The 26,600-nt window shown below is 46.6% G+C and overlaps 1 protein-coding gene across 2 annotated transcripts in view; it reads right to left on the bottom strand.

Moving 5' to 3' along the window:
- The window catches only part of NT5DC3 (5'-nucleotidase domain containing 3), an 89,233-nt gene that overhangs the window by 49,657 nt on the left and 12,976 nt on the right, over positions 1–26,600 (bottom strand). For both annotated transcript variants that reach the window (XM_058741585.1, XM_058741584.1), the window contains exons 2-6: positions 17,968–18,152; positions 7,631–7,705; positions 7,127–7,182; positions 1,584–1,674; positions 601–738 (exon numbers count right to left, since the gene is read on the bottom strand). In XM_058741585.1, coding sequence (XP_058597568.1) covers positions 601–738; positions 1,584–1,674; positions 7,127–7,182; positions 7,631–7,705; positions 17,968–18,152 — 545 coding nt within the window. The remainder of the gene's footprint in view (positions 1–600; positions 739–1,583; positions 1,675–7,126; positions 7,183–7,630; positions 7,706–17,967; positions 18,153–26,600) is intronic.

The following is a 26,600-nucleotide window of genomic DNA, read 5'->3' as shown; positions in this document are numbered from 1 at the left end:
AATACATGAACATGTTTTTAAGTACTGAACAAAGTTCAGACAACTTAAAGAATACATATAAACACACATGTTTGTGAATATAAATGAAAATATATAAATGTGAAGTTACATAAATGATGTGCATTTGTATGTGTGTAAGTTTCATAGCTGTCTATAAACCTCCCCCACTGGGTTTCTGCACAGCTTTTGCAGGGCCTGGGAAGGCCTCCATGGAACCTCTGGGGACAAGAGGGCTGCAGCCTTAGTGTGACATCACCCTCTCCACAGGCAGGCGCAGGGGTGAGCTGGGTCACAGGGGTGAGGTGGGCCGGCTGGACCTCAGCCACCACCAGCCCCTCTGACCAGATGCATGGGCCCTGGCTTTTGGTCGGAAAGAATTAGAAATCCAGATAACAGTATGAGTACCCTCTTCTTTTAACACGAAATTAGACTGATTTCCAAGTGTTCTGGTGTAACATCTTTCTTAACAATTTTCAAGGTAAAACCGTAAATAAAAGAGATCCCAGACGAAGGACTGTTTCAAACACCTAGCCAAAGGAGGCTAATGATTCTGTCCCTTTGCTAAAATGCTTGGAGAGTCGTGGCATCACCGCCTCTCACCTTGACGTCTTTGTACAGATGGACAGGCTCATAGTCAATGTTGTTCTTGAGAAAGTACTCGTTGACACAGGACAGGAGCGACATCTCCGGCAGGGAGAAGATGTCCATGAACTGCTTCATGGTGTTTCCGTGAGAACTCTGCAGGCAGGGAGGAGAACTTCAGAAGCGGAGACTTACCTGGGGGAGGTCATCAACATCTGGATCCCTCTCCCCAAGAAAAGGATAATTCTAACAATAACAAAGCAGAAGGCTTCACCTTTTTCTTCTCATTCCCAGCACAGCTGACATCCTACTAAGCGTAACTGGGAAATCCAAGGAAATGCCCTGATTTCCCCCCAAAAGTCTAACCAATGTCACGCTCCTGTGACAACTCTAACTTCCAGCTCACTCTACCCCAGCAAACCCAGAGGAAAGCCAGCAAGTCGATTATGGCCCGGGGAACGGCATTAAAAGCCACGTAACTCTCCTGAATGTGAGCACCTCCGGGCAGCCATATGTGAGCCTGAAAAAGAGCCTTTCTCTGAGTGCCTGCGATTTGTAGCCCTAAGTTTACCAGCTGACCAGGCATCTTCCAGTGCATTTTGACAATGCAAACAAAAGCCCACCTAACAAGACTGGAGCAAAAGCTCAGAGACAGAAGTCAGAGAAGCAGAGGCTTCCCTGCGGCACAGGGTGACCTGTTATCTTGGATCTCAGGGCAGGTGACCTCTAGTACACAGACTTCATCAGAAAGTGGGGACACACCGGGAGGGAGGGTGACAGACAGGGGCGGGTGCACGGAAAGTGTAGAGAGCCTCTAGCAGGTAGGGAGGAAAGGGCTAAGAGGGACACCAACATACGAGCCTCTCTCAAATCCAGGGTCTCTCAAAACGTCCCAAATGCCCTTATCAGTTCCGCAGGAGCACACAGAGACCCCAAATCTACCAGGCCGTGTTTCGAGAAGGAAACAGACAGGCTGCCTTAAATGAATAATCTCTCATTACCTTTCCATAAAAGTCACTCATCTGTTCCAAAGGCACGTGGGACCCCTCGTACATTTCAATGACTTCTTCATCGGGGACAACGCTGAGGCCTCTGGAAAAATCACGGGCAGTGCAGTTAGACTCACCCAGCAAGAACAGTGATTTTCAGACCTCTGGCAACTGCTGGGATTTTCAGCTGAGGTGCCAGACACCGCGGCCACGAGGAGGTGAGATGTGCCGCCGGTAAGCGCTACAAATCACAGGCGAGAAGCTGCCACGATTAGTAACAGCAGGCCGTTGGAATAAGGACAGGAAAAATAATACGTCCTAGACGCCAGATGTGAATTCCACACACTCATTCACTTACTTCTCGGCAATCCTAGGAGGGGAGCACTATCATCCTCCCGTTTCCCAGCAGAGGCAACTGAGGCCCCGATAGGTCACATACCTTAGCCAAGGTCACCGAAGTAAGAAGTGGCGGGTCAGGACCAGACCCCCGGCTTCCTGGCTCTCAGGCCCAAGCTCCTCAACCTCTACGTCGTGCTGCCTCTCTCAACAAAGCACAAGGCCTTCCTTTGCCTTGGGGTGGGTCTTTGTTTCCATTTTTATGCTTTTACTACATTAGGGAGAGACAGGCTAGCTTTGTCTGTATCATCCTCCTGACCTCTGATGCTCTAACCTAAGGTCAGTGCTGAGGAGGGAAAAGCCATGCATGAGGCTCGGCGGACTAAAAACCCCATGACACAAGGCAGGAAGCCCAGATGCCACCTCCGAGAGGGATGACCCCAGGTGCTATGTGACGGCAAAGGCCAGTTTCCTCATCTACAAAAAGCCAGGGTGATATCTGCCATCTGCCTGCCTCCAGGAGCCGCAGCAGAATCTGTGAACCAATCCGGCCCCTCCACAAAGGGAAGGGTGACTTTTGGAGTCCGAGTGACCTGGGTTTCACCCTGCCTCGGCCACCAGCGCTGGGAGCAGGTGCCGTCACTGGGGATTTCACGTTCTCCTATTTCCCCACCTGGCACCGCCTGCTCCAGCGTGTCGTGAAGAAAAATGTCTGTTCCCCAGCCGCGTCTCTCGGGAAGGTGCTTGAGAAACAGACACCAGTGGTGAGGAGACCACAGAATGAATGGCAGGAAGTCTCCGCGGTGCCACGTGGGAGTGTCCACGATGCAATAAGAGTCTTAGTTACTAATATGAACAGGCTGCTTATCATATAAGATCACCTGGCCAACAACACATACAAGCTGTAATTGATGGCTGACATGCAGCTGTGATGGGAATCTAATTTCAGCCATTTCCCTTTGTTCTCCACCCTCATAGAACTTTCAAAAATACCCAAGGAGATGCATTAATATTTTGCCCCCGATCTTGGTTAACTTGATACATTGCACTTTATCATTCACCAGATCAGTCTGGACAATGACCTTGGGGCAGAGCTCCTGCTGAAGTATCAGGGCTCAGGCGTGCACACGCCTAAGGCTCTAACACTTAGAAACTATAAAAAGTGGAAGAACTCTGCTGGGGGAGTCATCCTTCCGCCCCCAAACTAGGCACTACCCTAAGACACACTCACCGTCACGGAACCTCACAAGCTGCATCTTTAAGGCCCAAGTAACCAAAGGTCAGCTCGAAAGCAGGGAGAAAGCCAGCTGCAGCCAGCTGAATTCCGCGACAGGCTGGTGGGGAGGGAGGGGGCTTGGGGGACCGCCTGCACCTAGATGTAACCTCAACCAGCGCTAGGATCAAAATAGAAACTACTTGGGGGGGGGGGGCGCCTGGGTGGCTCAGTCAGTAAAGAGTCTGACTCTTGATTTCAGCTCATGATCTCACGGTTCGTGGGTTCGAGCCCAGCATCGGGCTCTGAGCTGACCGCGCAGAGCCTGCTTAGGATTCTGTCTCCCTCTCTCTCTTCCCCTTTTCCACTCACTCTGACTCCCTCTCTCAAAATAAACGAACTTTAAAAAAAAAAAAAATGGAAACTACTTATACAGCCCTGTGTGACTGCGAGAAATAGAAAGGTTAGGAGTACAAATCTGACCGAGTCTGTCCGGGGTTCAAATCCCAGCTTCCTTAATTAGTAGGGCTATCACCTGGATAAGCAATTTAACCTCTTTGGGTCTCACTGCCATTTTCAAAATGGGGAACAATGATAGCGCCTCCCTCCTGGCATAACTGAGAAGACAGAAGAGTATACAGAGGTGTTAGCAAATGTGCCTGTGATGAGAGCAAATGCAGCTTTCACAAGGTCCCCATGAAGAACTTAAATCATGGGTACAAAAAGGGACTGTGGGGACAGCCAGTCTGCCTCCTCCTCTGCCCCGTGGCATCCACTCCCACAGCCTACAACACAAAAGTCGAACTGATGTGGGAGCCGGGGACCCGCAGCAGGTCTCAGAAACGGGTGAGGTTGAGGAGGGGGCACTCTGCCCAGCCATGGGCTCATTCTTACCCCTTTTAAGGGAAAAGGAAGGGCATTCCACGTGCTTCTGCCGCCCTGAGCGTGCTCTGGTCTACACGACGAGTCACCCTGAGGCAGGCAGTGGAGTTATGCCAATCTTACAGAGGAGGATACCAAGGCTTTGGGATGGCCAAGAACTTGCTCAAGGCCACACACATGTGAGCAGTGGGGCTGGGGTCCACGCTCAGGAAGTGTGACCCTAGAGCCCCCTCGGCCCACCACATCCCCTCGGCACTGCAGCCACAGCGACCGTCCCAGGACCTAAACCTGGACACTCCTTCTCCTCCAAACGCCTCGGCGGGCATCTGGCTCTGCCCCATACTCCCTGACATGATGGACAACTTGCCTACAGAAGAAGAAACAAGACAATCAGGAGCCACAGGACGGCATCGTCCAAGAAGAGGAAGGAAAGACCAGGTCAGGCTGAGAGGGCAGGGTGAGACCTCCCCGCAAGTCCGCCCTGAAGGAAGGATGGGTGAGATTTCAAGAAGCAGCGAGGGAGGAAAACCGTACTGTGGGAGAAGGCCAGCATGAACAGGTGGCGAGCAGCAAGAAAGAACTCAGAGGAAAGGAACACATGCACCCTGTGCACTGCCTCACGCACTCCGAGACCGGCTGTACCTGTTGGCAAGAGAGAGTCCCCTTCTCCTGTTGACCTGGGGCGGGGCAGGGGGTCGGGGGGGGGGGGGGGTGCTGGGTGCATCACACAGAGGGGTCTGCCTGGAGCAAAGCCAGAGGGAGAGAGCCAAAAGATGGAAAGAGTTGTAAGAGGTCAGTTTGGCCCCTGGAGGCAGCCACGCCTACAAGCCCAGACCACAGGCCCTGGGTCCGAATCCTACTTCTGTGCGGCCTTGGGCAAGTTGCTTAAGACCTCTGTGGTAATACTAGTACAAGCCTCACAAGGTTATTCCGAGGATCAAACGAGTTAACTGAAATAAAGCCCTGGTGACGGTGTCTGTGCCGTAGCCAGACGTCACGTTTGCTAGTGGCTGTGTATTATCACCAGTCCTATTACTCTCATCAGCATCGCCATCTCTTCTCCCCTCTGAAACACCATTAAAACGATAATAAAAGAATAAACTCCTCCAAAAGTCAAGGGAAGTGAGAGCAAAAACATCAGCAGACAAGACATTTCAGTATGTTCACCGGAAGACACAAAGCAAGTGCCTGACACAGCAAGTGGAGAACAGAGGCCCACAAGGGACACCAACGAGAGGAACCGAATAACTGCCACAGCCCCCCCAGAGAGGCTCAGCCCTGTGAGGCACTGGGGAGCTCCTGGAGGATGTGCTCCAGCAAAACGAGGGAGTAAACCAGAGAGAGGAAGGGACGGGAACCAGGGAATGGGGACAGAGGCCAACGTAAGCTCCAGGATGAGCAATCAGAGAAGGGTAGTCAATTAAAAAAAAAAAAAAAAAAAAAAAAAAAAAAAAAAAAAAGTAAGTGATAGATTATCTAAAACATTTGAACTGTTGGGAAATAAACACACGGATGATATCTGTGATGGGGCACTTAAAATTTTTTTTTTTAACGTTTATTTATTTTTGAGACAGAGAGAGACAGAGCATGAACGGGGGAGGGGCAGAGAGAGAGGGAGACGCAGAATCCAAAGCGGGCTCCAGGCTCCGAGCTGTCAGCCCAGAGCCCGACGCGGGGCTCGAACCCACGACCGCGAGATCGTGACCTGAGCTGAAGTCGGACGCTCAACCGACTGAGCCACCCAGGCGCCCCTGTGATGGGGCATTTAGAAAAAACCAGGGACACCTCCACGGAAAACGAAGCAAATAAAGAATGATGTTGTTATGAAATCTAAGAAAAGGCACACGCTGTACAAGGAAGAAAGCAGTCACGGTGCACGACATGGTGTTAAGAAGGAATAAGACTGAAGAGTCACGATGCAAACAATGACCAACACTGGAGGAACAGGCACACATGGACCGTCACGAGGCTCTAGAAATGAGACTGCAGAAGCCGTGTGTGTGTGTGCACGTCAAGTCCTGTCCCGTGGCAGAGATGATGTCCAGAATTAATAAATTAGGAAACAGAAATATGAAAACTAAGCACATTACTGGAAGAAAAATGCAAACAAACAAACAAAAAAAAATCAAGCGTGTAAAGGGGTTGAAGGGCGAGGGGGGGACACAGGACTGCTGCCCACCACAGCACTTTCAGCACTGACTCTGTGAACATATTTAACTTGGATAAAAAAAATGTTAACTTTAATAAAGAGTTTGTGGGGCGCCTGGGTGGCTCAGTTGGTTAAGCATCTGACTTTGGCTCAGGTCATGATCTCACAGTTCATGAGTTCAAACCCCGTGTCGGGCTCTGTGCTGACAGCTCGGAGCCTGGAGCCTGCTTCCGATTCTGTGTCTCCTTCTCTCTCTACCCCTCCCCCGCTCTCACTCACTCGATCTCTGTCTCAAAAATAAATGGACATTAAAAAAAATTATAAAAAAAATAAAAAGTTTGTGAAAGAAGAATCTAAGATATGCACACCTCTGTTTTTAAGGTACAATAACGACACTCCTAAATCCTCCCCAAATTCAAGAATTAGAAAAGGCAAAATCCTTCATGTTCAGTTTCAAAGATTTCAGCCTGAACTAAGTACTTCTATTAATTCTAATAAATGGGGGGCAAGGAGGGGGGAATGTCTTAATATCCAAACTACTCAACTGCCATGGTGGGAACCAGAACCCGCTGTCTAACCCCACCACCCCTCCCCACCCAAACCCGTATCCCAGAACCCTCACTCAGCTGGCAGACAGACACCTCTGGAGAGCCCTCCTCCCGCAGAGTCCCCCAGAGTGCCCCTTCATAGTCTCGGCGCACATCCATCATCGCCTTCGTCACTACGGACTGCAGTCACTGGTTTATTTATGTGGCTTCCAACCTACACTCCCAGCTCCTTGGAGCATCCTCGTAAGCCAAACCCTCCAGACCTGGCATGACAGTAGGTGCCAATCAATGTTCCTGAAGGAATGAGTGAATAAATCACAAATACGCACACAGAAACCCTCTGCATCACTAAGCGGTCAGTGGGTCTTGAAACCCAAAACCACCTGGTTACTTTGGGTGAATTTAATTTACCTCCTCTTACTCTTACCTGTAGACGGTTCCCAACTGGATGTAATGAAAAGCATCTATCTTCATCAAAACCGCCTTCAAAAACATAAACACATGCACAGGTGAGTAGCGCAGAACAGACAGCATGTTTATGAGGACTGTGGGTTATAAATCGTGTCAACACCAGGCTGACATGACAAGGAAGTACCCTGTATGTATCTGACACGGACCTTGCTTGCTGATTAAAGCACCGTGCAACCTGCCAAGGAAATGACTGCAAAATCTGCAAAACACTATGACAACTGGCTCTTCCTTCTAGAAATAAACAGTATCTTCCAAATGGCTAATGCATTCACTCATTTTTTCCAACACACAGTCTCCTGAAAAAGACTTTATCTAAAGATGTTTTTTAAATCATTCAGTTCTGCAGCCCCAAAGAATATAGCTGAAAATCACGTTCTGTGTTCAGCAAAGAAAAGCACCAAGAGTACACGTTCTTCCCAAACACCAACAAACTGTAAAAGAACGTGAGGGTGAAACCTACCCGCTGCACATCGTAGTGAAGTCCACGGATGGCAAAATTTGGGTCATACTCATACTTCCTGATTTCCACCGGATACTAAGAAAAAAAGAAAGGAACCATTTTTCAGCTAACAACGTACTGAGTTCAAGACACGGATCACATCCGGTCCCTGTACAAAAGCTGAGGTGGCTGATGTACTTTGGTGGGAAGACGGGGTCAGGACAGAGCACAGCTTGGCCCTCTGTTCTCAGACCAAGTTCCTCTTGGCCACAGTGCCCTCCCTCCACCCACTCCCGTCTACCTGCCCAGACACAGGTAAGGCCTCACCCCTGCCCCAGCTTCTCTCGTCTTAACTCCCTCTGCCCATCCCATCCCTCTGCCTTGGGACTCCTATTTCCCTAAGACCCCGGAGACACATCTGCTTCTATCTCCAAGACTTCACTTCCTCCTACTGTATTTAAGGCTGCTACTGAATAGTCCCCTCTGTTGGAAGCACAACTTCTTCCAACACGTTATCAGCCATCCATTCAGCTCACATGTGAGCACCTCAGTGTATGAGCCCCCTGCATGGCCCCACTACCAGGTTTCATGAAGCAACCCAAGCAGAAAACTTTTCAAAGGGGGGCAGGGGCCCTCCATATAGCGTTCATTGCTTTCCTCATCTGGACTGTCAGCCGCTGCTCTCCCTTCGGGGGCTGGAAAGACCTCACCGTTATCAGGTGCAGTCTCCCACCCACTCGGCCCAAGAGGGCCCCTCCCTCAGCGTGTGGTACCCAGTTCCTGCTCGAACACTGTGACTCAGAACACACAATGACTTCTAGAGGCAGCTAGGTTCCCCTGGCATTTCCTATTCTTAAACCATTCTTCGAATTCTGCAAAAATCCCAGCTCCATTCTTATCTACTGGACTAGGCATCCAAGTGCTTCTCTCCCTCCCCACATCCCAGAATTAGAACACCGGCTACCCCAAGGGGAGCACCAATGTACCGAGCACGGTATCTGCTCCTACTGCACACGGGCCCTACCATTCCCATTTTACAGATGGGGCACCAGGGCACTGAATGAAACAATGTGGCCTGGCCACACAGCTGGGCTGCGGTGGGGCGGGGGGTCAGGCCTGGGCCTTTTTGCCTGCTCTCCCGACTCCCCTCTGCCCTTGGAGTACAGTCTTGCGGGACAAGAGAGTACTCCTGAGCCTAGAGAGGCTGTGTCACCAGGATCTCCCAATCACGATGTCAACTGCTTACGTAAAAACCTAGACAGCTATCAAGACGCACAGGAGCCTCTCTGCAGGACTGGACTAACCTGTCGTGACCAGGGCCACGTTTGGGTGAGGACGCTTCCTTCTCCCACCAGCTGAACTGCACGTGGCAAGTGTCTGAGCTGCACAAAGTGCTGACTGAAATGTCACATCTGAGCTCATTTATCTGATGCCCGCCACTCATGCCAAGAAATCACCAAACGCTATTTCCACTCAGGGGCGTTTCCAAGACCTCTGAACGCTGTGTGCGGTTCCGTATCTTTACTAACACACTTCACACACACATGCCCGGAACCCACCACACGGCACCGCAATCCTGCCCATCCCTGGAGTCTCCTCCGGAACTTGGGAGTGAGGAGGAAGGGGGAGGACCCGGGGAAGATACTTCAACGTTCCTGAGACAGGTGCTTCTTCACTGAGCCACGTGCTACCCGCTGTTCTGGACACGTCTGCAACTTTATTCTACGTACTCCTCACGGCACCAGCACGGAGGAGGTCGAGCATCTCATGTCCGTTTGTTGAATAATCTGAGAAGCAGAGTCAAGCGAACGGCTCAGGCTCAGAGATAGACAGAGGCTGGGCCGGACTTGAGCCCAGTCCAAGTCACACCCGAGTCCACGTCAACCACCTGTAATCAACTCTGATGAACGCTGAGCCACTGCAGGAGACGCCCATCCTGTGACGGCAGAGCCTACCGCGTCCGACCACCTGGTGGGTTCGCTCAGGAGGTTCACGGTGGGACACCGGGCTGGCCACCGGCGCGAGAACCAAAAACAGAGGGTTCGCTCTCTGCGCACAGACTCCTGGAGGCTGTGGCGGCTCTTCTCTGAACGAGGTCTATCCAGACTCCCCAGCAGGACACAGACATCACAGGGAGACACGGCCACGCACCCACCCGTGGGCCCCAGAGCGGTGTATTCTTGGGGAGCCACTCCCGATAGACACACCATGTTTTTATGTCACAGGCGGCTGAAAGGGCCTCACGGGACACTATTGTCACAAAGAACACAGGCCCCAGCGCTGAGCGACCAGGCATCAAATCCCAGTCCTACTCTTTGTGCTGGGTGACCCTGGCAAGTCTCTAAGTGTCGGTTTTCTCATCTCCAAAGTAAGGATACCAGGAGACCTACCGCAGGTGAAGTAGAGGGAAGAAAGCAAAGGATGCGTGCGGGGGGAGCCCCTGGCTGGCTAGGTCGGCAGAGCATGCAACTCTTGATCTTGGGGTTGTAAGTTCAAGCCCCACATCAGGTATAGTAATAATAAAATCTTTTAAAAAATTTATTTTTAATTAGGAAAACAAAAAGCAAAAAAAAAGGAAGCCTGAGGGGTGGCGGGGCAGTCTCTGGCACGTAGCCGTAGCAAGTTGCAGTGAAACGGAGTTGCTTTGCTGGACTAGGAATCGGGAGGCCTGGGCTTTGAGACCCCCTCTTCTAGCCTCTGCTACTTCCCAGAGGACTTCAGGCAAGTCATTTAACCCCCCCACCCCTTCCTTCATATGAAAAATGAAACAGACTTGGGGTGATTTCTCTGCTCCACTCGTGCCCCCTGAATTGTGATTTCCCCTGCAACCAATCAAGTCAAAAATGTCCTCACGGCGGGCCCCTTTCCAACCCACACACGTGCGCACGTGCACGGGCCTGTGTGCACACACATACACGAGCTCACGGCATCTCTGAGAATAACCGTCAACAGGCTTGTCCCATCGAGGAAGCCAGAGCTGCTCCCATCAGCCAGGGGGTTATGCTTTTCTCCACTGGCCTAGGACCAGATTTTCTGGACTCTTCAGAGTTGAGAAACTTTCCACCAGCCTGAAAAACATGACTCACTCAAGGTGTCGGGAAGATTACTGGTGTCTCTAAAAGCAGAACAAAGGGTATAAAAAGATAAAAGACCTAACGGCACTGGGGATTTTGATTAACCCTGCCTGGTTTCCTTCAGCACCTGGATTGGTTCTAATTCCAAGGGTAATCTGAGCAGGCTATCACATGGGGACAAAGGTGGAGCAAGATGCTCCAGAAATGTCCCTTACAGCTTCAAGCAGTTAATACCCAGGAGTGCCCACTCTGCATACCCAGAAATGTGTACATTGTCCCTCCAGGTCTGCGGCTTGGCCACATCTCCAGCTAATTACAGAGCTCTCCACAGGGCTAGCAACCTATACATCACAGCACCGCTGCTGAGTTCCTGAGGTCCAGATGCCGATAAATATAGGTTTTTCAGAGGTCTCTGAACGTTTCAGGAGTCTAAATTATGCGTCTAGTCAGTGGCAGGGCAAAAGGGCATGAAAACAAAGCTCTCCAAAATCTTCACAAAATGGGAAGCGAGGACAAAACAACCTGCATCTGAATGGTGACTCCACACCAGGCACAACACTCTCATCTAACCGTGTAATTCAATAAATAGGTCACGTGCTTACTGAGCGGGTCCTTTACGCCAGGGCCTGGGAATACGGCAGGAGCAAACAGATGGAACAGATCGCACAGTCGCTGACCTAAGTTTACATCCCACCATGGGGAGGCGGACGTACACAAACACCCAGCAGAATGCCCCGTGGTGAGAAGTAATACAGAGCGAATGTTCTACAAGGGCTTGGAGAGCTGAAGAAAAGAATAAGAAGTTGAGGAGCAAGGCCTCAGACCGCCTGGGGCCAGGAGGGATCGTCCAAAGCAGAGGAAGAGCAGGTGCAAAGGCCCTGGCAGTTCAAGGAGCAACGAGAACTCTGGTGTGAGGACAGGTGGGGGGGAAAGTGGGGGTGTGGGAGCAACGGAAGGCCTTCTCTGTCATTCCAAGTGTGCTGGGAGGGCTTCAGGGGGCCTTGGGTCCAGGAGTGATATGGTCAGAGGGTGATGGTGGCCTGGCCCAAGGTGGTGGTCGGGAGGGGGGAGAAGGGGATGGAGTTAGAACATGTTTTGAACGAGTATCTTTTGAAAGAGTGAGAAGAGAGCTCACAGCTGCACAGAGCGACCCCCTCCCAAAGAGCAGAGCATAGAAAGGTTAAGAGTAACTTCACGGTGCAGAGACGCTATAAACACACCTCGGCCACGTGATCAAGGCCAACATCAATGGCGGTGAGTCATGTAGACAGCACGCACCCTTGATACGATATGGTGAGAATGGCACTTTACCTCTATGGTCTTCCTCTCCCAGAACCCACAACCTCAGTCTAATTACGAAAAAAAAAAATGGCAGACAAATCCCAAGAGAAGGTATCCTAAAAAATACCTGACTAGTACTCTTTAAAACTGCAAGGTCATTACAAACAGGGAATTGTGAGAAACTGTCAAAGCAGAGCCTAAGGAACCATGACAACTAAATGTAATGTGGCATCCTGGATGGGACCCTGGAACAGGGAAAGAACATCAGGTAAAAACTAAGAGGATCTGAACCCACTATGGACTTCATTAAGTTAATAATAACATTATGAACGTGGTTCTTCAGCTGCAATAAATGTACCACAGTAAACTGTGATCAAGAGGAAACCAGGCATGTGTAGACACAGGAATTCTTGGTATTACCTCTGCAACTTATCTAAAAACCTAAAACTCTCCTAAAATTAACGGTTTATTTTAAAAAGAGAAAAAGAAGAAGGGGCACCTGGGTGGCTAGGTCAGTTAAGCATCCAGCTTCAGCCCAGGTCACGATTTCACGGCTCGGGAGTTCAAGCCCCGCATCGGGCTGTGTGCTGACAGCTCAGAGTCTGGAGCCTCCTTGGGATTCTGCGTCTCCTTCTCTCAGTGCTCCTCCCCTTTATGATCTCTCTCTCTCTCTCTCTCTCTCTCTCAAAAATAAACATTAAAAAAAAATTTTTTTAATAAAAAAGGAGAAAGCAAGAACCCATAGCATTTGCTGAGAGATCAGACGTGGAGCACAGGAGAATGTGAGGCGTCATGGCTGATGTTAGGCTCCAGATTTGAAAAAAACGGGTGAATGTCAGTGCCTGTTAATGACAGGGAACACTGATGAGGGTATGGATGTGGAACATGAAGTCAAGAACTCTTATCACTCTCCTTCTATTCCTTGGTGGACCCATGAAAGGAAAATACAGTCATTACCCTATATTTTGTTCTATTTTTATGAAAACTTCTTTTTCTGAAAAAAAAAAAGAAAAAAAAAGCATAATTAAGGGGCTAGAACTTTTACATTTGCTTTTTGGGAAGATGCTAAATTGCAAACTTACTGTTCTATTACTGTGCATCTCAAAAGCAGATGTCTTTCCATCTCTACAAGTACATTTAGTCTTTGGCAGGAAAAATGGCACCAAATTAAATGCCTCTTGGAAGAATTATTTTGTTTAATCAGAGCGAGAGAAAAATCTGCATAAGCATAATTGACTCTATTAATATGCCTGACATAATTAGTGTTATGACTTATTTCTTTTATCCAAGCAACAAACAGACATAATGGGAATGAAACTTCAGTGATCTTAAGTCCAGAAGCTTTTATAATCATGATTGTACCTCTTTTTCCCCACCTGTTTCGTCTCCCTTTTCCCCCACATTTCATACATTTTTTATCTTCATAATTTTTTTTATCATGAATATTTTATTTCCATATGAACAAAGGGTGGAAATGAAAGGTGTTATTAATCCCACAAGGAACAACATGGAATAAAGAATATTTATGCCTTGGAAACAGATCTGAGTTCAAATTCTGGTTCTGTCTCCTACTGATTTCACGGCTTTGAACTACGTGCGCATCTCCATTAGCCTCAGTTTCCTCACCTGTAAAACAGAGACAACATCTATTTGTATGGTTGTCACGCATATTAGAAATACCAGTAGTGGGCCACCTGTGTAGCTCAGTTGGTTAAGCATCTGACCTTGATTTCAGATCAGGTCATGATCTCATGGTTCCTGAGTTCAAGCCCTGCATTGGGCTCTACACAACAAGGGGCCTATTCAGGGTCTCTCTTGTGTGCGCACTCTCGAAAGAAAGAAAGAAAGAAAGAAAGAAAGAAAGAAAGAAAGGAGGGAAGAAAGAAAGAAAGAAAGGAGGGAAGAAAGAAAGAAAGAAAGAAAGAAAGAAAGAAAGAAAGAAAGAAAGAAAGAAAGAAAGAAAGAAAGAGGAAAAAAGAAAAGAAAGAAGAAAAGAAAGAAAAGAAAGAAGGAAGGAAGGAAGGAAGGAAGGAAGGAAGGAAGGAAGAAAGAAAGAAAGAAAGAAAGAAAGAAAGAAAGAAAGAAAGAAAGAAAGAAAGAAAGGAAGGAAGGCAGTAATGGCTAACATTTATTGTTTTCTATGGGCCAGGCACTTTATATATATTAACTCATTTAATTACAACAACAACTTTGTGAGGACAGTACTGTTACTGTACCCATTTCACAGAGGAAGAGACTGAGGCTCAGAGAAACCAGGTGAGTTTCTCGAGACTACCTGAGAAGTAAGTGGTGAATGTCAGGATTTGAACACCAGCGGTCAGGCTCCAGAACCTGCACTTCTAGCACCAAGCAGAAAATCAACAGACAGGATTGTTAATAAAATGACCTCTATTTTACGAGTGATAATCAAAGTCACAGCAAATGCCACAGATGACCTAGGTCTAGAAGACCATCAGCAATGCAACACCCCTTCAGTTCAACCTCCCCATGGGGTCGTGGACAGGTGGTGCAGGTTGGCAGACAGGGCAGGGAGGGCGGGACCAGCTAGTTCACATTCTGCTTTCATCCTCACAGTCAGGGGAAACGTCTGCAGGTTCGATGGAAGAAAAGAGAGTCTCCTGAACAGATGGGCAAATGCAGCTGGATGGCAAGTGGCTAGATGGGTTTACATATGGGAAAGTGGCCATAACTAAAGAAAGCTGCCTGTTGGCTTAATGGCAGAAGGGAAGGTTATTTTTGACACATGCCATTACTGAATTTTGAATAAGGAGAAAATGACTTGCTTATTAAGTCTACTGATAACCAAAAGCTGAGGGGATCAGGAAATATGTTGCCTCAAATGGTGAGGATCCAAAACCAATGGAAACTTTGGCAGCATTAATAAAGGTATGGTATCCAGAACCAGGGAGGTGATGGTCTCCCTCTATTCCATACTAGTCAGACCCCACCTGCATTAACATCTTCAGTTTGGGGACTCACATGTGAGGGGGATAAACCAGAGCACACACAAAGAAGGGTAACTGAGAATGATAAAAGACCAGAAAGGCAGCCAAACGGGAATGGCTGAAAAAACTCAGAATGACCAGCCTGGAAAAAGAGACATCTTGGCCAGCATAATGGCAGGACAACAGAACACATAGCCCAGCAGACTAAACACTATCTTAGCAGATAAATCAGGTATAGAACATTAGTTCTCCTGATCTAGGTTTCTAGATTTCGCACACCTACCGGTCTGCCCACCCCAGCCCACCTTTGCTGACAAACTCCTCCCGGGGTCCCGGAAGTATCACCTTCTTTGTTGTTCTCCTAATTCCCTCAGGCAGAGAAAGTTGTCCCAACATCCTCTACACATCCCTAGCTCTTTGTTCAGACGCACGGAGACGCCTCCAGGAGGTGGCCGCATAATTCCTCTGCTTACACGACTGCCTCCCCACTACAGTGCTGGTCCCCATATGCTACTCATCCTCACTCCCCCTGCTTCTACCACAGGGCCTGGCACAGAGGGGGTACTTAGTAAAGGCTGAAGGAATGTGTGAAGGAATAAAAGAGAAGAGATCGATGGTGAAAGCTGTCTGAAGGCAGAATTGTTCGACCCGCCAAATCAGAAGTGCCCCCTGCAGAAATGCACCCCGGTCTGAGACAGACCCTGGAGCTGCACTTCTCGGGGGCGTTCTGGGGGTTCTCAAAGGGCACTAGGACCTGCTGACCTCTGAGGATGCTTCTCACTCAGGTTCCTGAAATAGATACTCAAAGTGGACTACAGAAAAGCACGTTGGGTTCTGAGTGTTTCTTTTTGCCTTCCTTACTATAAGGTCTCAACAACACTATGCACCAGAAGACAGTCAAATGTTCTTTATATAAGAACAACTCAAGTCAGGAGTGCCTGGGTGGCTCAGCTGGTTGAGCTTCCGGCTCTTGATTTCAGCTCAGGTCATGATCTCAGGGTTCATGGGATTGAGCCTCCACATTGGGCTCCATGCTGACTGTGGAGCCTGCTTGGAAGTTTCTCTCTCTCTCTCTCTCTCTCTCTCTCTCTCTCTCTCTCTCTCTCCCTCCCTCCCTCCCTCCCTCTCTGCCCCTCCCATGCTTGTTCTCTCTCTCCCTCTCTCAAAAATAAATTAATTAATTAATTAATTAATGAAAATAAAGAAAATAAAATAAAACAAAACAGAACAACTCAAGACAGGAGTGCCTGGGTGGCTCAGCTGGTTGAGCTTCCGGCTCTTGATTTCAGCTCAGGTCATGATCTCAGGGTTTGTGGGATTGAGGCTCCACATTGGGCTCCATGCTGACTGTGGAGCCTGCTTGGAATTCTCTCTCTCTCTCTCTCTCTCTCTCTCTCTCTCTCTCTCTCTTTCTCTCTCTCTCTCTCCCTCCCTCCCTCCCTCTCTGCCCCTCCCATGTTTGTTCTCTCTCTCCCTCTCTCAAAAATAAATTAATTAATTAATTAATTAATGAAAATAAATAAAATAAAACAAAACAGAACAACTCAAGTCAGGAGTGCCTGGGTGGCTCAGCTGGTTGAGCTTCCGGCTCTTGATTTCAGCTCAGGTCATGATCTCAGGGTTCGTGGGATTGAGCCTCCACATTGGGCTCCATGCTGACTGTGGAGCCTGCTTGGAATATTCTCTCTCTCTCTCTCTCTCTCTCTTTTTCTCTCCCTCCCTCCCTCCCTCCCTCTCTGCCCCTCCCATGTGTGTTCTCTCTCTCTCTCAAAAATAAATAGATTAACTAAAATAAATAAAATAAAATAAAATAAAACAAAACAGAACAGAACAACTCCAGTCAGTGATGAGGTTAAAATATTGCCTATTATTTGAAGGATTTCTTTTAACCAGAGCTCAGCAGGCTGCCGGTTCATCAGCTCTGGGAGAAACTCCGTCACCACTCAGTGAGAAATGAGAGCACGGAGTCTGTAGCCCAATCTCCGCTAACGCATAACTGGAAAATCGTTCATTAAAGAGACATCTAGAGATTAAAAAAAAAAAAAAAAAAGCAACTATTCTCCGGTACAAAGTTCCAGTGATGGGAGATAAACAAGTTCTGGAGATCTATTACACAGCACAGCACCTACAGCAAACAACACTATATTGCTAAAACATCTGCTGAGAGGGTAGATCTTATTTTAAGTGCGCACGCGCACGCAAATAACAATAATAATAATGAAGGGGGCAGGAGGAAACTTTGGGAGGTGACAGATGGTTTATGACCTTGATGGTTGTGATGGCTTCACAAGCATACACTATGCCCAAACTCATCAAGTTATATACATTAGGTGTATACAGCTTTTTGTACATCAATCATACCTTAAAAAAAGTGGTTTAGGGGCGCCTGGGTGGCTCAGTCGGTTAAGCATCCGACTTCAGCTCAGGTCACCATCTCACGGTCCGTGAGTTCGAGCCCCGCATCGGGCTCTGGGCCGATGGCTCGGAGCCTGGAGCCTGCTTCCAATTCTGTGTCTCCCTCTCTCTCTGCCCCTCCCCCGTTCATGCTCTGTCTCTCTCTGTCTCAAAAATAAATAAACGTTAAAAAAAAAAAAATTTAAAAAAAAAACAAAAATGGGGCGCCTGGGTGGCGCAGTCGGTTAAGCGTCCGACTTCAGCCAGGTCACGATCTCGCGGTCCGTGAGTTCGAGCCCCGCGTCAGGCTCTGGGCCGATGGCTCCGAGCCTGGAGCCTGTTTCCGATTCTGTGTCTCCCTCTCTCTCTCTGCCCCTCCCCCGGTCATGCTCTGTCTCTCTCTGTCCCAAAAATAAATAAAAAGCGTTGGAAAAAAAAAAATTTAAAAAAAAAAAAAAAAACAAAAAAAACAAAAAAAGTGGTTTAAAAAAAAAACCAACAGGCTTCTGGATAGAGTCATTTGGAAGGGAACAAAATCTACTCATGCATTCAACAATTTACTAAGTGATGTCTGTGTGCCAGGCACAGGGCCAGATCCGCTCACGGCTGCTCTTCAACGTCTAAGAGAAGGAGGAGGGAGACCACAACGTCCCTGTGCTCTTACCCGGTGTTCATTGATGAGAAGGTCCCGCGCAGCATTAAATATCAGCGTGTGGAGGTGCTTTGAGTAAAACACCAGGGTATAATCGTAATCAAAGCCATAGATTTCAATGTCCGACAGGCTCATCTCATTGTTTGAGAAAATGGCATCTGGATTCAACAAGTTGTTCATAATTGAAGGCACCAAGTCTAGAAGTAAAGAAAGAATGTATATTATATCATGTGATAAATAAAGGTTAGTAGGATTCCTCAGTGAGTCAACCAAAGTGCAAGCATGAGAAGCCAGTCGCAAAGGACTGCATGTGGGATGATTCCATTTATCTGAAATGTCTAGAATAGGCGAGTCAAACGGAGAGACTGCTAACGCGTGTAGAATCTCCTTTTGGGGTGATGAAAATGTTCTCCAATTGGTGATGAGTGATAGCCAGATGGCTGTTGTGAACTGAAAGCCACCAAATGGGAGACCTTCAAGTGGGTGAATGGTACAGTATGTCAATAATATCTCGGGCGCCTGGGTGGCCCAGTCAGTTAAGCGTCTGACTCTTGGTTTGGGCTCAGGTCATGATCTCACAGTTTTGTGAGTTCAAGCCCACATCAGACTCTGTACTGACAGCATGGAGCCTGCCTGGGATCCTCTGTCTCCCTCGCTCTCTGCCCCTCCCCAACTCGCACTGACTCTGACTCTCTCAAGATAAATAAATAAACTTTAAAAATAGTATCTCAATAAAACTTTATTTAAAGAGAATCTTTGGGGGCACCTGGGTGGCTCAGTCGGTTGAGTGTCCAACCCTTGCTCTCGGCTCAGGTCATGATCTCACAGTCATGAGATCAAGCCCCACACCGGGCTCTGCACTAGGAGCATAGAGCCTGCTTAGGATTCTCTCTCTCCCTCTCTCTCTCTGCCCCACTCTCTGCTTGCGCACAGGTGCACACTCTCTCAAAAATAAAATAATACAAAAAGGAATCTTTGTTTCAGTATCACAAAAAGATTTGTTTCATTTAAAAAAGAACAGGGGCGCCTGGGTGGCTCAGTCGGTTAAGCGTCCGACTTCAGCCAGGTCACGATCTCGCGGTCTGCGAGTTCGAGCCCCGCGTCGGGCTCTGGGCTGACGGCTCGGAGCCTGGAGCCTGCTTCCGATTCTGTGTCTCCCTCTCTCTCTGCCCCTCCCCCGTTCATGCTCTGTCTCTCTCTGTCTCAAAAATAAATAAACGTTAAAAAAAAAAATTTAGGGGTGCCTGGGTGGCGCAGTCGGTTAAGCGTCCGACTTCAGCCAGGTCACGATCTCGCGGTCCGTGAGTTCGAGCCCCGCGTCAGGCTCTGGGCTGATGGCTCGGAGCCTGGAGCCTGCTTCCGACTCTGTGTCTCCCTCTCTCTCTGCCCCTCCCCCGTTCATGCTATGTCTCTCTCTGTCCCAAAAATAAATAAAAAACGTTGAAAAAAAAAATTTAAAAAAAAAAAAAATTTAAAAAAGAACATATATTAGTTACAGATTTCAGAAGATGGAGAAACACTTAGATAATTTAAATATCACGCATCATCTCCTCACCCAGAAGAAAACTACTAACATTTAATGCATTGGTTGCAATACTGTTTCATGGATGTGTTTTACGCAGTTGGCCTCACAGTGTACGTATAGCTTCATGTGCTCTCCCCACTGTGTTCTCCCATCACCACCAACAGGTGCATGTGTGAAATAAACTATCACAACATCATCCTTCTGTCTCCTCTCTGCACTGCCCAAAGTGTCACATCATTTTCAAGAAGTTATAAAAGAAGTCTGAAGATACCATCTTTGCGTTTGATTTTTACTTTCATGGAACACAGTTAAGAGTTCATAATTTTTCATTTTCCACCCATAATGACAGTAAGAATGAAACTACAGAGGGAGGCATCTCCCAATTATTAGAGGAGTCGGAAGATGCATTGACAGAGAGTAGCCCCCTAGAGCCTAATCGTGACGGATGAACTGATCACAGAGGTGAAATCTCAGACTGTGGGTCTTCAACCACCATATCCTCGACGAAATCAGGATTAAAGACTGTACAGTAGATTTCCAAAAACAAAAAGGAAATATGATATTCAGTTAGTCCTTCCATGGCAAGAACCCCATCATGCAACATTCTGTGACAAGAACACAGACCACTCTATCCTCCTGAAAGGATATGTGACTGTATTCTTTCACCTTTTATGGTGGTTGCACACCAAAACGGCTCATAAGTGGGCAAATGCTGAGAGCAGGTGACTTTTTGGGAGATAGGTACAAATTTCTAACACATGCACACAAAACTCAAACCGTCCATATCTGACTGCTCTTTACATTACTGAGGACAATCTCTCGACTCCACTACAGGGGTTAATATTTATTAAGCACCTACTATATGCTACGTGCTATCACAGCACTTTATATTACCTCATTTAATCCTTACAGCAATCTAATGAAGCAAATACTGTATTATCCCAATTTTATACATGAGGACCTTTGAGCACAGAAATTACGTAACCTGCTGAAGTATACACAGTACTCTGAATGGCAGAGCCGAGATTTGAACCCAGCAAGTCTGGCTCTAGAATCTGTGCTCCTAACTCTCTTCCCCAGGATTACAGGAATCAACAAGCATTTGAGAAGGGTACACTTTACCCTAAGTAATCCTTCGTCACTTTCGTGCTCACCAGAGTCTACACTGCTCCCCCCGCCCCCTTCCCTCTGCTCATTTCTTTGTGGCTAGGAATGGCCCATGTTTCCCACTTGCATTCTAAGGGGCCACCTGAAATACTCAACAGGTACTGCTTTCACAGGGTGGGTGGCAGCTGCAATGAGGAGACCAGGCTAGCCACTGCGAGGTATTCTGAGCATCTGAGGAGGTTCCTCACAGCTTTACAGCTTAGATCCCTTTGAGAATCTAATAGAAACCACAGAATCCTCTCCCCAGAGAAATGCACATACGGATTTTGCAGAAAATCCCAGGGAGGCTCACCCCCCGAAGCCTATTCACGGTCACCAGGTAAGCTGTCATGTTACACTAACTTAAAACTAAGCCTTTACGTTCCCACACGGAATACCCAACAAAGGCAAATGCGTGACTAAGTGAATGAATTTATAAACACATGCACCTCTCTCTCTCTCCCACTGACAACCTAGGTATGGCTGAGTCTACCAAAAATCCAAATTGTCAAGAGGCACCGAGTCCCTTTTATTACTTTTCTTTTGTCAAAAATCAATGAGACATTCACCTTGGCTTTCTTTTGCAAATTTAGACACTTGTTACTGAGGGCAGTAAACAAGGCAGTAACATTTAAAAAAATAAAACAAACGCGAACGTAGATCGTTCACAAGAGCTAGTCCCGGGACAGGGAGAAGCTAGTAGTCCCAAGCTCTTCGGCACGTAACACCACAGATCTTCTGGCCTTACATCGTCAATGGGCCACTGCGGACGATGCTATTTTCTGACTATGACCACATGGCACTATCCACAGTAAGTAACACAGGATCACTTACAGAGTGACCAACGGCTCTTTCACAAATGATCCTTCCATGGGAAGTTCTAACAGCCTGTTTAAATTAGAAGTTCATGTTTAGAAAGGGTTGGCAATAAAGTCTCTCTCCCTTTCTACAACCTGAGAAGAAAATGTGAAGCCATCAAGGAACACTGCCGGGATGGAAAGTCACTACCAGCACATCTCCAAAGGCTGCCCAGGCGTGTCCCGCTGGAGGGAAAGCCCAAGGTGCATTAATCACATGAACATCATCACCAAAAAGCTCAGATGTTTAATTTGTCATCACTCAAAATAAACACGAGGAACATGGGAAGCTTAAAAGGGATTTCAACGCCCCATAAAACCACTTCAAAAACGTGCTGGGAAGAAACACAAGTAATTACAAGGCAAAAGGAAAGAATGCCAAACACTCACAAAAAGACAAACAATCTGTCTAAACTGTAGACTCTAGAGTATAAATGGAAGAAGGGCCCTTGACTAGTCACCTCTGTACTTTCCCAAAACAGAAACAAGACTGGGTACCAATTTAGAAAGTGAATTCCTTTTGTACCTAATGGATGATGACAGCAAGACTATACAGTTAGTACAAAGAAATAGAGAGACAGCTCTATTACTCTGTCCAAAGCTCTGACGACAGCCTGGCTCCAAGGCAGACACCTGGCCTAGAACACGGAGGGCAACTGAGGCCCCACTAGACTTTGCATGACTGAGAAGGAATTTGGTTACAGCTGTCTATAGGAAGCCACAGACTGGGGCTCATGCAGCATAACCTAGCCTAAGCTGCCTAACACAGCTACTACTCCTCAGCTGCGTTTCTTTGGGAAATCAGCCCTCCCCAACTGTATGGCCTGTGTGGCCTCAGTGAGATTCCACTCCTGACTCCAGGAGGAGAGCACATGACCCAGACCTGGCCAAACAGCACCTGAATTCCCCACCAACATGAATTATGTTTGGAGAGGGCTCAGGACCCCCTCTGGCCAATCATCATCATACTTTCCCTATAGCCAAAGTGTACCAATAAGTTCCAGTCAGGAAAATTTCTGGATTTAGAAGCGAATTTCACAGAAGAGGCATTCTTTTCTTCCAAACTTGGATCTAAAAGGATATCAAATGAGATGGGTGGGGCCATCACTAAGAACCTTTAAAAAGGCCAGTGGGGGAGAGGGGAGCCCTGGGTGGCCCAGTCAGTTAAGCAACCAACTCTTGATCTCAGCTCAGATCTTGATCTCAGGGTCAGGAGCTTAAGCCCTGCATTGGGCTCAGAGCTGGGCGTGAGGCCTACTTTAAAAAAAAAGAAAAAAAAGCCAGTAGGGAAGAAAGCAAGGTCAAGAGACAAAGCTAAGACTACCTCTGGATTTTCCAATTGCACAAACCCAGAAAATTTCCTTTAAAAATGGTTTGTTTGGTTTTTTTGTTTAAGCTAAATCAGTTTGAGCTGGATGTTTTATTGCTTGCAGTCAAAAAGATCCTAACTAGGGGCGCCTGAGTGGCTCAGTTGGTTAAGCATCTGACTTCAGCTCAGGTCATGATCTCACAGTTCATGGGTTCAAGCCCCACGTCAGGCTCCGTGCTGACCACTCAGAGCCTGGAACCTGTTTCAGTTTCTGTGTCTCCTTCACTCTCTGCCCCTCCCCTGCTCATGCTCTGTCTCTCTCTAAAAAATAAATAAAACATTAAAAAAAAAAAAAATCCTAACTAAAAGTTCATTTCAAGCATATTCAGCCACTCAAAATTCTTACTGCCTGCAAATGTTAACATTTTAATTCAGTATTAAATGCATTCCCCGTTTAGACTCTAAAGCATCACTGCAATCTTAAATTCTTGTTCATATGCCCAACTTTCAGCAAGATGGGTAATCTACCATTACTCTGTTCTCCAGAATATGCTGTAGTTGAGTACCAACTTGAATTAAATTCACCTAGAATATTCTCTCTTTTTCTAACTACATAAACACTGGCTAACTATAATAAAAGAATGTCAGATAAGATTTTCCTTTATACTGTGCTGCAAAACAAACACCAGGTGAGTCAAAGAATTAAAGCTCTTAAAAAAATGTTTAAAAGGTGTGAAAGCTAGATTACTATTTACCTCATCCTTCCAAATATAAAAGTAATAACAATAAATCACAAATGGAAAACATCCACAGATTTACAATCTAAACGTGTATCCAAAAATAGTACAAACAATAATTTGAGGGAAAAGGTTATATTAAACAGAAATTTAAAGGTAAAAAGCAAAAATATGAATATGCTAAATATTGAAAAACAAATCGATAGATGCCTGGGTGGCTCAGTTGGTTAAGCCTCCAACTCTTGGTATCAGTTCAGGTCTTGATATCAGGGTCATGAGTTCAAGCCCCACACTGGGCTCCACAGGAAGCCTACGTAAAAAGAAAAAAAAAAAAATCCAATAAAAAAGATAACGGGGATGCGCCTGGGTGGCTCAGTCGGTTAAGCATCCAACTCTTGGTTTCAGCTCAGGTCATGATCTCAGGGTTCCATGGGATGGAGCCCTACATCAGCTCCATGCTGACACCACATAGCCTCCTTGGGATTCTCTCTCTCTCTCTCTCTCTCTCTCTCTCTCTCTCTCTCTCTCTCACTGTCTCTCTGTCTCCAAATAAAGAAAAAAAAAGATAAAGCATCAGAGATTTCCTCCATAAGAGAGGAAATTAAATGGCTAATAAATGTAAATGTTCAACCATTCTAATCATAAACAAAATTAAAAGTTAACTCTCTCTGAAAGTTTTACTGTACTTCATTTACTCTTTTTCTATAAGAAGCATGTGTTACTTGGCTCAGGAATAAAAGATACCATTTTCCTTCCATCACATTGCACCAATGTTTTTGTTGCTTTGGTTGTTATTTTGTATGTGAACTCTTTGTGGCGGGGGGGGGGGGGGGGGTCCATTCTTGTTTTTTGAGGGTTTTGTTTTGAATGCTTATTTATTTTTGAGAGAGAGAGTGGGAACAGGGGAGGGGCAGAGAGAGAAGGAGACAGAGAATCCGAAGCAGGCTCCAGGCTCTGAGCTGTCAGCACAGAGCCCAATGTGGGGCTCAAACCCATGAACCTCGAGATCATGACCTGAGCCGAAGTTGGATGCTTAACCGACTGGACCACCCAGGTGCCCCTCTTGTTTTGTCTTTAATGACAGAGCAGGCTGGTGCTGGTGCTGACACTGGGCAGCCTCACTCCTGGCTATTTAGGAGTGTAAGTCAATTCAAACTTTCTAGAAATGCTTTCTAGAAAACATTCATACCCTTTGACCTACTATTTCTCCTTCTGGGAATCTATGTTAAGGAAATGTTCAGAAATGTGGATAAAGACTTACATACAAAGATTTCATTACAGTGATATTAATAAAGCATACCCCGGGGAAAAGTACGCTCCATTTGGAAGCTCAAACATACAACTCAAATATTTGAACCAAAACACGTTAATGAGAATAGGATCAAAGAGAAAAGCTGAAATGCACTTGAAAATTCTTGAAGTTCAATTTTTGAACAATGCAAACCACAATCCAAAGATATAAAGATGCCATTTTTCTTTAACTAATTAGGATTTTTCGTTTTGGTATAAGCCCTACACTTCAAACTATTCTCCCAGAAGAAAAAAAAAAAAGAACATTCAGATCTGAAGTCCCAAAGAAGAAAAGAAGGTAAGGGGGACAAAAGGAGAAGGAAGCAACTTTTTTTCTTAGAGGTGACAAAAAACAGAAGGAAAGTCTACATTCCCCCATATACCACCACTCAGCTTTCTGTGAATCTTCCCAGGGCTCAATGGGCCAACAAGGAATCCTCGTGGCTAATAATTACGTGCATTTGCTTCTCTCCAGGCCCCAGATGAAGGTGCTCAGACCTCACTTAACATAGTTATAATCCCTGCCTTACAAAGAAGGAAAATAAGATGGAACTAAAGTAACAGCTCAAGGTCATATTTCTTTGTAATATACATCTATTTTCCTAAATCAACAAAAGAGCAGATTTAAAGTATTTGTTTTTCTCTAAATTGACCAAATCTCTACTTGAGGTTGTATTTCATCATATTTGTACATTTAATGAATATTCACAAATATTCAAAATATTTTATTAATTATTTCGTACTTCTTTAACATGGCTTCAAATTCTCTTTTAAAAGTTCGTGGGGAGCCTGGGTGACTAAATCAGGTAAGCTCTTTGTTTCGGCTCAGGTCACCACCTCACGGTTCATGGGTTTGAGCCCCATGTCAGGCTCTTTGCTGACAGTGCACAGCCTGCTTGCAGTTCTCTCTCTCTCTCTTTCTCTGCCCCTCCCCACCCTCAAAAATAAATAAATAAACTTAAAAAAAAGTTCACATGTTGGGGCACCTGCGTGGCTCAGTCGATTGAGCATCTGACTCTTGATTTTGGCTCAGGTCACGATCCCAGGGTCACAGGATCAAGCCCTGTGTGGGATTCTGTGCTGAGCATGGAGCCTGCTTGGGATTCTCTCTCTCTCTTCCTCTGCCCCTCTCCTCCACTCACTCTTTAAATTAAATAAATGAATAAATAAATAACCTTGCATGTTATAAACAACAAGATTTCCAAATTTCTTTTAAAAGGATACATATAGGGGTGCCTGGGTGGCTCAGTTGGTTAAGTGTCTGACTCTTGGTTTTGGCTCAAGTCGTGATCTCATGGTTTGTGGGTTCGAGCCCCACATCGGCTCTGTCCTGACAGTGCAGAGCCTGCTGGGGATTCTCTCTCCCCTCCCTCTCTGCCCTACCCCATTCACACAGTCTTTCTCTCTCAAAAATAAATAAACTGTAAAAAAAAAAAATTAAAAATAAATTAAAGGATACATATAGAGAGGTGCCTGGGTGGCTCAGTTGGTTGAGTGTCAGACTTCAGCTCAGATCATGATCTCATGGTTTGTGGGTTCGAGCCCCGTGTCAGGCTCTGTGCTGACAGCCCAAAGCCTGGAGCCTGCTTCAGATTCTGTGTCTTCCTCTCTCTCTGCCCCTCCCTGACTCGCACTCGGTCTCTCAAAATTAAATAAATATTTAAAAAAAAATTTTTAAGGATACATATAGATTGAAAATATATGAAGAAAAGGTATAGGGACTTTTTGTGTCTATGTTGAAGCAGGAGTCACATCCCCCTTCCACTGTCTCTACCCCAAGT

This window comes from Neofelis nebulosa, chromosome 8, assembly GCF_028018385.1.
Source record: "Neofelis nebulosa isolate mNeoNeb1 chromosome 8, mNeoNeb1.pri, whole genome shotgun sequence".
Classification (NCBI taxonomy): domain Eukaryota; kingdom Metazoa; phylum Chordata; class Mammalia; order Carnivora; family Felidae; genus Neofelis; species Neofelis nebulosa.
Note: the sequence above shows the minus strand (reverse complement) of the source record. Positions and strands in the feature narration are given on the sequence as shown.